Source organism: Gadus chalcogrammus, chromosome 4, assembly GCF_026213295.1.
Source record: "Gadus chalcogrammus isolate NIFS_2021 chromosome 4, NIFS_Gcha_1.0, whole genome shotgun sequence".
NCBI classification, from domain to species: domain Eukaryota; kingdom Metazoa; phylum Chordata; class Actinopteri; order Gadiformes; family Gadidae; genus Gadus; species Gadus chalcogrammus.
This window is the reverse complement of record NC_079415.1, coordinates 21,018,670-21,033,846: the sequence shown is the minus strand read 5'-3', so window position 1 is coordinate 21,033,846 and position 15,177 is coordinate 21,018,670. Positions and strand designations below refer to the sequence as shown.

General features: G+C 44.2%; 1 protein-coding gene across 3 annotated transcripts in view; it reads right to left on the bottom strand.

Moving 5' to 3' along the window:
* Positions 1 to 15,177, bottom strand: part of gpd2 (glycerol-3-phosphate dehydrogenase 2 (mitochondrial)) — a 55,623-nt gene that overhangs the window by 30,102 nt on the left and 10,344 nt on the right. For all 3 annotated transcript variants that reach the window (XM_056588684.1, XM_056588686.1, XM_056588685.1), the window contains 6 exons: positions 14,521 to 14,692; positions 13,183 to 13,307; positions 9,035 to 9,132; positions 8,610 to 8,773; positions 4,434 to 4,598; positions 2,393 to 2,537 (listed from right to left, as the gene is read on the bottom strand). In XM_056588684.1, the coding sequence (XP_056444659.1) occupies positions 2,393 to 2,537; positions 4,434 to 4,598; positions 8,610 to 8,773; positions 9,035 to 9,132; positions 13,183 to 13,307; positions 14,521 to 14,692 (869 nt within the window). The remainder of the gene's footprint in view (positions 1 to 2,392; positions 2,538 to 4,433; positions 4,599 to 8,609; positions 8,774 to 9,034; positions 9,133 to 13,182; positions 13,308 to 14,520; positions 14,693 to 15,177) is intronic.

The window sequence follows — 15,177 nt, the reverse complement described above, 5'->3', positions numbered from 1 at the left end:
CTCTGGAACTCCCTCCCCCCACACATAAAAGACACCATTACAACCTTCAAGTCACAACTCAAAACTCACCTGTTCAAACTCGCACACAACGGTCAACTTAACTGGTCACTGTCTTGATTGTTTGTTTGTTTTGTTTTGTTTTTGTTTGTTTTTTCCACAATGTCTTGTTTTTAACAATTTATGATGATTTTATGCTCTGTAAGGTGACCTTGGGTGCCATGAAAGGCGCCTCTAAAAAAAATGAAATGTATTATCAAGAAGAGGAGGAGAATGAGGAGGTGGAAGAAAAGTAGGATTTAAGGAGCAGGGGCCTGTACCACGAAGCTCGCTTAGAGGGTTAGCGAGGTATGTTGAGCTCAAAGCCTGGGTTAGTTGTACCACGAAAGTCGATCTCTTTTAGCGTCGCTGTATCACCATGGTGACTTATGCTCGCAACCAAACCTGGTCGGGAGCAGTTTTTCGGCTTAGTCTAGCCGGAGATCGGCTACTTAAATCGGCGTGCGCAGCTTCCTAGCCCCTCCTCTGACAATAGCGTCACCATTTGTTGGTGTTCCCGTGGACCTCGTCGCACTTCTCGTACAGGCATCTCTCCGGAGACAGAGGGTTTTACGGGCCAGAACCGATCCCTTGGCATTGTCTGACGATATTCAGATTTCAGACTTTATTGTCATTGTGCAAAGAACGAAATTGGGGTTCTTCATGAGAGATACAGATTCTCATCAGAGGGTGTTGTTATTTGATCGTCCTTTTGGACCTTATGTAGACAATGCTTACTGTTATGCATTGTGTCTCCGTGACAGAGTGCTAGAGTGGAGGTAGCGCGTCAGTCTTGAATTTCTGCGCGGGGGGGTTCGACTCCCAAGTGACGCAAATTTATGTGAAGCTTAAAAAGTCCCAATTCTCATGCATATGGAATACTTATTCACTAAAGCTTATGGAATTATATTTTTGTGTTCGAACTTGAACCCATATTTTCAAGGCCGTGCTGCCACCACATCTATGGGGGTAAAATGCATGATGATAGACCGGCGAATTTGAACCCCGGTCGCTGGCGTTCTGGTCTACTAATCCACTACGCTACAGCCGCTACCTCTCAGCGGTTGATAACATGCAATACATTTCTTACATAGGGTGTATTTAAAGTGAATTCCCTAAATGATAGAATAAGGCAGGATGGACGTTGCTTATGCATTTTTAAATCATCATCATTCTATTTGGATTAATGGCGAACAATTCTGCATTTGGCATAGCTATTTTATAGACAATATGCAGAATCAATATGCAGAAACGCCCCTTTCAAGTGAACACGCACTGAACCTAAAGCGGAAAACCTGGTTCAACTAATTGAATCTAAAGTGAGCTTCGTGGTACCATTTAACTCTGATTGCGAGTTGCGGCTCTGTCGAGCCAGGTTTTCCCAAGAAAGCCTGGGTATGTTCAGCGAGGTTCGTGGTATACCCCCCAGGATGAGGATGAGGAGGAAAAAGCAGAGGAGGAAGAGGGGGATAAGGAGTGGGGTACGAAGAGGAGGAGGAGAAATATTCTGGCTGACCTTTTATGTCAAAGCTCAAAGGGGCATCACATTTGGCTCAATAAGCTCCGGCTGAACTTTAAAATCTCTAACATCAACAAAACATAGCCAGCGTTTCTGTTGTGCTTGCAAACACGTTCCTCGCTCAGGAGGACATCAGAGTCCAGGAAGTGTTTTATCAACACCAGACTCACAGAGGAAACTCTTTTATGTGTTGGAAAACCCTTGGGAAGCGGGCGAGTCGCATTGAGCGATCTGTTATATTGTGGCAACTTCTACAATCAATATTACACGTAAGCACTTATTGTATGTCGTATGTCCTGGGAATTATTGTACACACTTATTGTAAAAACCTAGTTGTGTAGCATCTTATCCTAGCTGTCTTTTTTGCATACAGGGAATGGGTTTACCTAGCGATTGTTAGTGCTTGGCACTTGGTTCTATGAACATCCTTACTGTACCGACAGCGATATATTGCTGTTTCACCCTCTTCTGACAAATGTACTTATTGTAAGTCACTTTGGATAAAAGTATCTGCTAAATGCCATAAATGTAAATGTAAATAAAAGTATCTGCTTAATGCCGTTAATCTATCTTTACATTACATTAAGGGGATCACACCCACAGCCTTTTGAGCTGGGAATTGAAAGCACTAAATCACAGCTTGCAGCTAATGCCTCTAAGTTTCCTTTGACGAGAGTACAAGGGAACACGTTGTTTTACACATGACATGCCTTTCTGCTGTTGCGGTTGTAGTTTATTAAGCCTGCTGCAAGAGACCCTTTCCACAGAGGCACCGTCGCAGTGTGTGTGTGTGTGTGTGTGTGTGTGTGTGTGTGTGCTGGTGCCCGCTCTCCCTACCTGTAGTAGCCGGGAATGACGATGTGCACCCCGGCGCTAGGCTGGCAGATGTTGGCGGTCTTCTGGTCGTCCATCTTCCGCAGTGAGTCGGTGAAGGGCCCAGTGGCGTTGATCACACACTTGGCTCGCACGTCAAACTCCTGACCTGCAGGGAGAGATGGAGCACAAGGAAAGGTCGTCATCTCAAAGGTCATAGGTCAATACCAAAGGGTCACCGGTAACGTCGCCCGCAAGTTTGCTTCACTTGTTTGGGTTGTAAGGATCATGATTTGTGATATAATATCAAATATCGTGGATGTAACGTTATTTGGGTTTGCGTTAAAATACGGAATTAAAAAAATACAGATGGCGGTTGTCTTTTTACTTATGAGCGGGCCAAGCAGAAGGCGCGAGGCAACCTATTGTAATTGTTGGTATTTTTATTATTATTTCGTCACGTTTGACTTACACAGCCAAAACTGCTGTGTCACTTTTTATGAAATGTTGCACAGCTGACTAGAGGCTGACTAAATATTAACAGAGTGAAAAAATTACAATGATTGGGCCAAAGGTGGCGCTAAAGCAGGGTTTTTCAACCTTGGGGTCCCGACCCCACCTCGCCTGGAATTTAAATAGGGTCGCCTGAAATGTCTAGTAATTGATGAAAAAAAAAAAAAAGATATTTTTTTAATAAAACCCTACAAATAATCGTACATAACTGTCTCCTATACTTTCATTTTCTCGAATATAAATCTAGTTCAAATAAAATGCAGCAAATATCTGAGCTGGTGCATCTTTGAGTGCCGCGTTCACGTGACTGCACAGTTACATTACTTGAGTTAAAGCTCAAACCTGTAAAATGTAAACACAAACTTGCAATCAGAGTGTAAAAACAAAATGGAATGATTGATTCGCCCGCCTGGCCCTGTCCCTCCAAAGACAGTTCCAAGATGAACTGTGGCACAGACACCAAAGACACAGCGAACATACGATCAAAGTTTCATTCAGTATAGATTTACAAGTGTGATGGAATGCTACGAGGAGAAGCCGAAATGTCTGCTATGTAGTAAGGTCCTGTCTGCCGAGAGTATGAAGCCAAACAAACTCAAAAGACACTTTGAGACAAAGAGCATGTCGGCAAACCAAGAGCTTTTTTCGAAAATAAATTTTCAGACCGAACAAACAGCAAGTGTAGGCCTATTTCAAAAAGGCTGTGACTGCTAGCGAACGGGCCCTGAAAGCTTCTCTTGAGGTGAGCTATCTCATTGCTAGGAATATGAAGCCACATAGCATTGCTGAGACTTTAATATTGCCAGCTGCCATCGAAATGGTGAAAACGATGTGCGGGGAGGAAGAAGCTCCAAAAATAACTAAATTGCGCCAATCGCAGACACACTGCACCAGGTCGTCACCATAGTGAATTACATCAAGCCACATCCTCTGCGCGCACGTCTGTTTGCAACACTGTGCGCCGACAGGCGCTCTGAATATGAAAACGTACTATTTCACACAGAGGCACGTGGTTGTCGAGAGGTTACCAGCAAAAAATGTGCCTCCTTGAATATACCGGACATCTTTGGAAAATTGTCAATTTGTGCACTTATCCTGGCTACTCTGTATTTGTTCACAGTATAACAAACATGTTAAAAAAATAATTCTAGAAAAAAAAATGTCTCTGGGGTCGCCAGAAATTTTTGATGTCAAAATGGGGTCACAGCCCAAAAAAGGTTGGGAACCACTGCGCTAAAGCAATCGTCCATAAACGCAAACTTTGAACAAGCATCTCTCATTTTAAGGCGTAGTGTGTATGATTGAGCCCCTCTAAGTTGGCAGGCAGGCGGCATTTAGAATAAGAAAACCTGAGTAACAAAATAACATAAATAACATCCAACTAATCTTAAAGATGACTTCAACCATTCAGTTATTTAATCATTGGTCATAATCATACGTTTATAATTTTGGAACAATCAGACCAAAAAAAATTCAAGACGAAATTACCCCATCGACAACCCCCACAACCACCATCACTGTTGTCATGACACAACACCAGAGGGCCCCTTACCCGTGAGCACGTCGCGGCAGCGTGCGCCGCAGACCTTCTCAACGCCCGTCTCAGGGTCGGCCCTCTTCAGCAGGTTAACCACCTCCGTGTAGTTAGCCATGGCGGCACCGTAGCGAGCCGCGGTGAGGCCGATCGCTAGGTTCATGCGCGCGTCGTTGTGCTGACCTGTGGGGGGGAGAGAGAGAGATGAGCTGCTAGGCTGAGTGAGAAACAACAGATAATACTAATCGTTAGCTCATAGTTTGCTTGTTATGAGTCAATTAACTCATAGTTAGCTCATTGCTAGTCAGTTAGCTTATTGCTAGTCTGTTAGCTCATAGTTAGCTTGTTGCTAGTCCATTAGCTAATAGGTAGCTCATGATTATTCAGTGAGCTCAATGCTAGTCCATTAGCTCATAGTTAGCTCATGATTATTCAGTCAGCTCAATACCAGTCCGTTAGCTCATAGTTAGTTCATGATCATTCGGTCAGCTCAATGCTAGTCCGTTAGCTCATAGCTCAAATTAGGCCAGCTAGCTCCAAGCTCAAGAGAAAAACCACAGTTTACACTTATAGAAACAACTTGTAGTGTTTACGTCATTTGTCTGCCCTGATGGATTCTGGATTCACCAGTATCCCCAGACGATGGGGAACTCCATAGGACAACAATACTATTGCCTACATCAAAGCCAACTCTTTTTAATAGATATTTTAACTTATTTTGAACATTTTGAATCGGAAGTGAGAAGTACTGAGAACTGATAAATGAATGGGAGGCGGCTGAAAGCTCTGTGTAATTAAGGAAGTCACAAATTAAGTCACAAATAAAGTAAGTATCTGCCAATTTACCAATGACCAATTAAGGTCATTTTCAGTTTGGGCAATAAGCTATGAATGCAACACATGTTTAGCCAATTAAATGTGTAAAGGTAGACATGGGATGGACGGGGAGGGATAGGGGCCTGAACATCCCATCTCAGGAAAGGCAGCATGGAAGATGGGAATCAAACCTGTGTCCCTTGCGTCAATATCGATTTTGGACTTCCGCTTGGTGTAAAGGTCAAGTATCATTCTCACACAGAATGAGAGGGTGTAAAAACAGCACGAATGACACACATGAATCCTGTCCAACCAATCTGGAATGTGAGGCTCAATGCCCAAAATTTTTGCTCTCTCCCACAGTGGTCTGAATGAGAGAGGGAAGACTGAAAAGATGAATCTGATGGATTTATGAAAAAGAGAGAGTCAGAGACAGAGAGAGAAAGACACAGAGAGAGAGAGAGAGAGAGAGAGAGAGAGAGAGAGAGAGAGAGAGAGAGAGAGAGAGAGAGAGAGAAAGGCAGAGAGAGACAGAGAGAGACACGTGAACAGAGGTCTTCTGGATATTAAGAGAGAATGGGCTGCCCTTTACAAAGGATCACCCCAGATCTCATAAGATGAAGTACCCTACTGGTGTTAGTATTTGGTTTGTTCTTTTTATTTTCAAATTCAAGAACAATCCGGGTCTAAAAAGGCCTAATAAATTCCTATCTCAAAAGTGAAATGTATGTTCCGTCGTCAACTATCTCTTTGTTGCTCAGCCATCTCCATGGATAATTAAAGCACAAGCGACATATTGTAAATAAAGTTGAATTGAATTTACCGAAGAGGAAGGGACATGGCTATTTTACCTTCAATGCAAACCGATGCTGGCGCAATAAGCGAGAGAGACGGAAAGAAGGAGAGAGAGAGAGAGGCAGAGAGAGAGAGAGAGAGACAGATAGAGAGACAGAGAAGGTCACACTGAAATGTCATTGCAGGAATAATTGGAGAATGCAGCCTTTCATCTCCATCACCTCCCCATCCCCCACACACCTCAATGCTCTTAACATCTCACGGTCCATCCACACACACACACACACACACACACACACACACACACACACACACACACACACACACACACACACACACACACACACACACACACACACACACACACACACACACACACACACACACACTTTTCCATCCTTCCCCCTCTCCATCGGCAGATGAGGGGGAGGAAGGGGCGAGCGTAGGAGGCCGGATGAAAACATAAACCTCCCACAATGCTTTTCACCAGGGCATCCTCTCTCCCCGTTTGGTCCAAGGGTTGCTCTATCGGTCGAGCGTGGCATTAATGTCACCATGGTTAGCGGTTAGATTCCCACCGCAGTGTTTATGCATTAATGTAATAACATTTCTGTTGGTTACATTGGGTGCAAATGACTGACATAGAGTGCTGTGTGTCTATTTGCTCGTTTCCTCATCCACTTCCTGGGTGTCGATGTGTTTTAGAGGAAGTGGGCCGGCCACAGAACATTACCACATGGTACGAGCTTTGAATTTGAGCAACAGCTTCTTTAATTAGGAAAACGACTTCTTCAGCGGAAATGAAGGACACAGAAATACAAACCAGGACCACCAAGAGCAGGACGACACAAACATCTAATGGATAAATGTAAACAGACTTTTTGAAAAAGACAATCATCAAAGACGCTGGTTCTATCCAGGAACGTGACCCCCACCTCTTGTAGGTGAGCGACATCTCACACACACACAGCATACGGTTCTTACCTGCTGTCCGACCAGGGACACAAACACAGCCTGCTTAGGCCAAGAGGTCGGCTGCTCACCGGCAGCCTGTCAACACATTCAGTGAGCGGCCAGTGAGACGCTAAGCCAGGCGTCACCGCCTTGTGAACCGCTTGCAGCCTTTTTAGGGGGATCGTTTCCTGGTTCACTTGGTCGTTTAGTCTTGTTTTGGAAAAATACAGGTATACAGTATATATATATATATTAGTGGTGGGCATAGATAACATTTTTTAATCTAGATTAATCTAGATTAAAAAAAAAATTCAATTATACTTGGCAACGGTGAATTATCAAATATATTCACCGCCGGAAATTGTGAAGTGCCCATGCAAGTGAACGGAGCATAAACAAAAATAATTGACAGCTGAACGTTGGGAAGGCCCATGCAAGTGAATGGAGCAGTCTACAGCATTGAGAAGAGCCGTGTAATAATCCATAATAATGTAAGGTTTAGAAGTTAAATATTTGAAAGTTGTAGAATAAATTAATATAATTTATATTGGAGTTAATTTGCTAGAAATGTACTTACAATGTTTAGTCAGTTAATCATTTACATATTTATGTTACACAATTATTACTTACATATTTACATGTTCACATATTTAACACAGATATTCTGTTGAATCTGCCTCTCTGATTCCCTCACGTTTACCTCAGTCTAAATTCTAGCTTCTGTTTGGTTAGTTCAGTCACGTGATGGGTCCGAACAAGGAAGTGTTTGAAAATAGATTAACGGCGATATTTCTTTTATCGCGCGATAAAAGTTTCGCGTTAACGCAGACGTTAACGCCGATAACGGCCCACCACTAATATATATATATATATATATACATATATATATATATATATATATATATATATATATATATATAGAGAGAGAGAGAGAGAGAGAGAGAGAGAGAGAGAGAGAGAGAGAGAGAGAGAGAGAGAGAGAGAGAGAGAGAGAGAGAGAGAGAGAGAGAGAGAGAGAGAGAGAGAGAGAGAGAGAGAGAGAGTATAGATAGATATTCTAGGTATAGCTTTTTACGTATCTATGTATCATTAATTGTATAATTATATGTATAATTACCAGGCATCAAGGATCAAGTCAAAAGCAAGCTTTTCCTTCCGAGAACAATCCCCTATCATCTTATGTTACCGTAACAATCCCCTATCACGTTACGTTACATTACCATAACAATCCCCAGCATGTTAAGTTACTGTACTAATCCCCTATCACATTACGTTACAGTAACAATCCCCTATCATGTTCCGTTACATTACCACAACAATCCAGTATCACCTTACGTTACCATAACTATTGTTAGTACGGTAAGGTTGCTCATTTAATCCCCAGCTCCTCCTAACTTAGTGTCGAGGTGTCCCTGAGCAAGGCACCTCACCCTGACTGCTCCAGGCGAGCTGGCTGTCGCCTTGCATGGTTGAAACCAAGGGTGTTTCAATGTGGGCATGAATGGGTAAATGATATGCAGCATTGTCTATTAACATTAATAATATTGTAAGCTGTTAGTGGCAACTGGTTAGGAAAGCGCTGTAGAAGTGCAGTCCGCCAAGCATTTACCGCTTTGGTCGCTGACTCACCGTCGTAGTAGACGATGGCCCCGACCAGCCGGTCCTTCTTCAGCATGGGGAAGAGCTCCAGGGCTTTCGTCTTGCTGAGCACGTAGCTGCTCTTCAGGCACTCCATGCCGGCCACCAGGTCGTACATCTTGATGCCTGCCCAGTAGTACGGCAGCTGCCACCATCTGGGAGGGAAGAACATCCACGCTGTGAGGACTTATTGATTTACACGCCTTCTCTATCTTTATCTTGAATTGGGAAGTATCGTGAGGCGTGTTTATTAATGAGAGTTGGGCCAAAATGTAATGCTATATTTTACATAATGAAAATAAATGGCTGAATGAAGAATTTAATTAGGACGTTTAATCCAAAGTGACTAACAGTGATAATAGGACCTTCCCAGTCAATAAACACAGGGAGTGAGAGAGAGAGTGAGAGAGACGTACTTGTAGACAGGGAGCATAATGGGTAATGGCGCTGATAGGTGAGGAGCAATTTCCAACAGGTTGGCACGTTCATGGAGGGCCTCCTTCACCATCATGTACTGAGGAGGAAAAGGAGGAGGAAGAGGAGGAAGTAAGGATTAGTAGGCGAACAGGAGAAAAAGAGGAGGCGTGGAGGATGAGGAGTATGAGGAAGATAAGAGGAAGGAGAAGGTAAAGAATAACAAGAAGAAGTAGAAGAAGATAGAGACAGTAGCAGACGACGGTGAACAGACTAAACACAACAAATATTTACATTTCTTCTGAGAACCAGAAAACTGGACTTCTCTTCAGTTCATGTTCAATGAGCGGAGAACAGCTGTTTCTAATCAGAAGGTGACCATATCAGCCATCAGAGGATATACCTCCCACAGCATGTGTTTGACCTAGAAAGGGAGTCCTTGGATCTAACAGATCTTCAAGTGTTGTTGAGGTTTGGTTCACCTTTAACGACAGAGAGTCAAGGCCCTGGTAAATTGAAAAGAAAAAGAAAATGGTGAGCTCACTCAGACAAAATGGCCGGTTTGTGCCTAAAACAATGCGCCATATTGGGCTTCTATCAGCACAGTAGGGGGTCTGAGTCATGATGGATTACAAGGACAGCACAACAAGGAACCAGAGATTGTCTCTATGGGCCCTATTTTAACGGTCTGAAACGCAAGTGAGAAGCGCCAAGCGCAAGTAGCTTTGTGGGCGGTTCTATGTCGAGGTTACTATTTTACCGGCGCAATAATGACTCTTGCGCCCGGCGCAAATCTAAAAAGGGTTGGTCTGAAGTTACCAACCCCTAATTACCCGCAGGTGTGGTTTGTGCGTAATGTGCAATAAACCAATGAGAGTGCCAGCTCCTATCCCCTTTAAGAGCCATGAGTGCATTTGAATCTGACAAGTTGATATTTTGACAGCCCGTCTGCAGTCTCCGATGAGACAGATGCATATGAATTTCAAACTTCAAATGGCTCAGTTTATGGCCAAATAATATGGCCTAATTCACACATTGAATAAGGTTTTCTTCCACAACTTCAGAAATACTGAGTCCTCCAATAAATTTCGGCAAAGAAAACTTAACACACATATGATATGCGGTAACTGTGGTTCTATTTAATGATATCTCATCTCATCTCATCTTCGTCCGCTTATCCGGGGTCGGGTCGCAGGGGGAGCATCTCAAGCATCATGATATACGCAATACATTATAAACATTGTTTCTTATCAGTATTGTATGCATTATTGATATCGACTTGTGTTCCTAATATGCATGTGTCCCCCTGTTAATATACATTGCCATGGACAGTATTATGCGTTACGTGTTTAGTTTGCGTGTGTTTAAACAGATGGACGCACACACGCGTGCCCGCATTCATTAATTATTTTACACATACACACACGCTCGCCCGCATTCATTCATTCTTTTTAACACTCACTCGCGGTAAAACAATGTTTTCTCACGATAAAATACTCATCAATCCTAAAAGTTATGGGCATGCACACGATGTCTGTGTCAAGAAAATATGTGTTTGCTGTACGGTGTTAACAGATGCATTGATTTAAAAGTACAACTTATTACCGCTGTATCAGCTGTTCTTTCCCAAATAATTTACAAGAATGTGTGGGTAGGTAGATGAGAGAAGCAAAGTGTATGCGCGAGGTGCACAAGCAACATTATGCATGCGCCCTTAAAATAGCCACTGAACAACGGGCCACTGACTTTAAACTAGGTACTTCCTTGTTTGTGGCGCAATTGATTTCTGAAACTGCAAAATAGCACCAAAATAGCACCAAGGAACGTTTGCGCCAGAACACGCCTCCTCCTTTCGCCGAACTGTCCCTTGGGGCGCAAGATCATTCCCAAATTTACCGACGCGTGGCGCAGGAGGGAATAGAACGCTCTGCGCCAGTTGCAAACTAGCAACGACACATGCGCCAGTGAGAAAGTCAATTGTGCCGGATGCAAGATAGGGCCCTATGTCTAACTCCTCATGTTTCATTTATTTTCTATTGTATTTATTTGTTTGTCTCAAAGGCAAAAAAATATATATATATTGTAAAATAGAACCATATTTACCGAAGGTCGATTTTGTTCTGAAATACGTGGTGAAGTTTGGGTGAAATACCTTTGAATCTACCGTTGTAAAGCGCTCCTCCCAAACAGCAGCCTTTCCTCAGGATTGGCCGGGCATGGCGGTCGGGGGCTAAGGAGCTTGTTTGATTGACAGCCCTCTGTGGACGGACTGTCTGGTGCAAACCAGTGCCAATGCCCTCTTACGGGCTGATAGGATGGAGTTCCCCCGCCCTCCGATACTCGGCCCATTCCACCAAACATAAACCATGATCTTATCTTATCATTGTGGCTTAGCATGTGGCTCAGGAGGTAGAGCTGGTTGGCTGGTAACCGGAACGTTGCTAGTTCGACCCCCGACTCCTCCTAGCTGAGTGTCGAGTTGTCCCTGAGCAAGACGCTTCATCCTGACTGCTCCTGACGAGCTGGCTGTCGCATTGCGTGGTTGACTCCGCTGTTGGTGTGTGAATTGTTGTATGAATGAGTGATTGTTAAGCCCTTTGAGTGGCCACTGGTTAGAAAAGTGCTAGATAAATGTAGTCCATTTACCATTACATTTTCTACGTCTATATTACTTTGCGTTAGGGATGGGCACGAGTAGTAAATTCCAAACTCGAGTGATCGAAGGAATTCCTCGAGGATCAATCGAGTACTCGTTTAAACCAAATCTATTTTTAGAATGCAACGCATCTGCAGCAGGAATAGGCCTGATGATGAACGGCAATATTACCAACCAAACATGTAATGCTTATTCTCCATCAAAACAGTCAGAGTTATCAGAGTATTCATTATTTATTTTTGCAAACGTTCAAAACACATTTTCCTTACAAAAATAAATATGCGTCTCACAATTTAAATCACGTCGAACCAAGGCCTGCAACTGTTTAAAAAAAACAAAAACGAAACAAGTAGCCTAACCATTGCAAATAATTTAAAGCTGCCAATAAAACGGCAGTAAATGGACTATGGAAATACTCAGCGTTGTGATCTTCTCTACACGGCCGGGACTACAGCTGCGTCTTGCGGCGGTGAATATAGCCGACACTTGGTTGCTGCGGGTCTGCTTTCCCGAACTCACCGTTGTGTTTCAGGAGCATATGTTGCCGCGGTGCATAGTACTTTCTGGTAGCTTGATTTCGCTTGGCATATTTTACATTTCACCTTATGATCTCCTATTTCTTTAAAGTATTTCAATTCTTCGCTGCGCTTTGCTTTAACCGCCATCTCTTAACTTTTTGAATTCTGGCGTGCCTGCACACGGCACGGAACGCGCCACACAGAAATGGATACATTTAATTTGCTTTGTGCCCACGCATGCGTTAGTGGCGCCGACAGAAAATTGATACATTTGCTTCGGAAAACTTTGTTTGTGTGTGTATGTGCAAACTCGAGTTTGCCTGTCCACCAACCGAGTTCATTTGTACGAGGAGTACTCGAGTAATCGATTCCTCACGCCCATCCCTACTTTGCGTGTATCTCTATTTGTATCTCATGTCCGAGTGGCAGGTTCGGGGACGTGTCATTGGGCTCCACAGCCCAAACATGGTATCTAAGATTGGAATCACAGGGTACCTCAAGATACGATACGCGATACATGGCCTGCGGTACCAATAATATCGCCATACAGCTATTCTGCAATAATTAATGTTGTTAGACAATCCTATTACGGTACCTAATGATATATATGTCTAACGATGAATACAAAATGACTGTGAAAAGGTAAAGTGCTTGATTTCGAGTTTTTCAGTGGCTGGTCTTCAGTTAGTTAGTTTCCGTTCATTCATGTGTTGAGCGCTACCTTGAGGGGCAGGGAAATCTGTTTATAGTTCCTTATTTTATTAATTTAAATATCATTTTTTTCCCATAAATTAATTTACATTTTCTTAAAAATAATAATACTTTCTTTTAAACATAAAAATATTACATCGATATTTACTGCCAGTGTATCGCACAAAGAAGGGAGACGAAATATCGCCATATTGATATTTTGACCCACCCCTAATGCTCTCTGTATACATGGGGGGCCTCAAAGACCAGGGGACCCCCATCCCACCTGCTCGTAGTCCAGTTTCATGATGGCCTTCTGCAGGTAGCGCACTCCGCCGTGGATCAGCTTGGTGCTCCGGCTGCTGGTCCCGGACGAGTAGTCGTTCCTCTCCACCAGCGCCGTCTTCAGGTCTGAGGACGGGGGAACAGACCGGCAGGACAATGCAATTCAAACCATTTGGTCTCTGCTAGGATCGGAGCTTTTACAAACACAAAACACACAGCCTAAGAAGGCCATATGGGGAAATTAAGGGTATTTCTTTCATTATTTCATGAAAAAGAAAATGCTTAAATCACAAGGCAATGATTAAAGGAAGTCCAAAGTTACAGTACATTAAGACACGCGAGACAGCACACATGTACAATACGACAAACACGTTTTGTGTTGAAAGCAGTGAAAAATGTCGAATGCAAGGGTGTACTGAATGTCTGTGAAAAGGTTGGCACAAAAGCAGAGAGAGAGAATCCAGCTGGTGTTGTGTGGAGGTGGGGATAAAACTTGATCTGGCACTAAGCTCGGTACCACGGCACAGTGGGACTCAAACCCCTCACCCTGGCCGCGAAAATGTCATGCTGTACGAGATGAGCTTCACAGTTATTAGAATGGACATGTCAACAGTGTGTGTGCAAAGCTTGCTGCCCTAAGCGACAGAGCGTTTGTGTGTAAGTGTGCTTGTGTGTGTGTGCGTGCGTGCGTGTGAGTGAGTCAGTTCTGCTAAACACTTTAACCTTTAGAGTGGGAACCTTTCGGGAAGTAAGGACCTTTGGCCCGGTCCTCACTTCTTCTTTTCCTTGCACCTGCCTCCTCAGTCCTCACAAAAATCGGGTCCTCACTAAACCTGGCCCTCACAGAGTGTGTGTGTATCTGCATGCTCACTTCTGGCGTGGTAATTGCGTGTATCTGTGTGTGTGTTTGTGGGCGTGCCAGCATATACATGTGTGTGTGTATACGTGCGTGCATCTGTGCTCCGTGTATGCGTTTGTGTGTAAATGCATTGATGCATTTGTGTGTATTTGTGTTTATGTATGGGTGCGTGTGTGAGCATGTATGCGTGCATGTGTGTGTATGTATGCGTGTGTGCATGCGTGTGTATGCACATTTTTGCGTGTGTGCATGCGTGCAGGCATATGTATGCGTGTGTGTGTGTGCGTGTGTGTGTGTGCGTGTGTATGCGTGTCTGCGTGCATGTGTATGCGTGTGTGTGGGTGTGTGCGTTCGTGTGTATGCGTGTGTTTGTGCGTATGTATGTGCGTGTATGTGTGTGTGTGGATGCGCGCTTAACCTGGTCCTCGCAGAGTGTGTGTGAGAGAGAGTGTGTGTCGGGGGGGGGGTCCTAGGGCTTACTGCGTGTGACGGCCTCCAGGGCGCAGCCGGCCCCCGTGGCCCCGCCCCCGACGATGAGGACGTCAAACTCCTCAGTGTCCCTCAGGGCGGCCAGCTGGGCGCCGCGGGACGGCAGCTCGTCAGCGAACGGGACCTTAAGCTCCATCTCCGCCGCCTGGCGGGCGAGACGCACCTGGGGGGGCAGGTGTGGTGGCACACACATCCATACACCGGCACACACACACATGCATACACACATACATACGCATACGCACGCACAAATCCATACATACGCACGCACGCATATATACGCGCACACGCACGCATAAGCACACACACACACGCACACACACACATGCACACACACATTCATACATACACACGCACGCATATATACGCGCACATGCACGCATACCCACACATGCACACACACACACACGCGCACACACACATTCATACATACACACACACACACGCATATACGGATCACAGATACACACACACATACACAGACACATACATCCACATGCACACCCGCATATAAATGAACACATTCATGTACATACACACAGGCACACACACAAACACACGTGAATGAGTACACGCATTCCATGGCAATGCACAGACACACACACACAAACACACACACACACACACACACACACACACACACACACA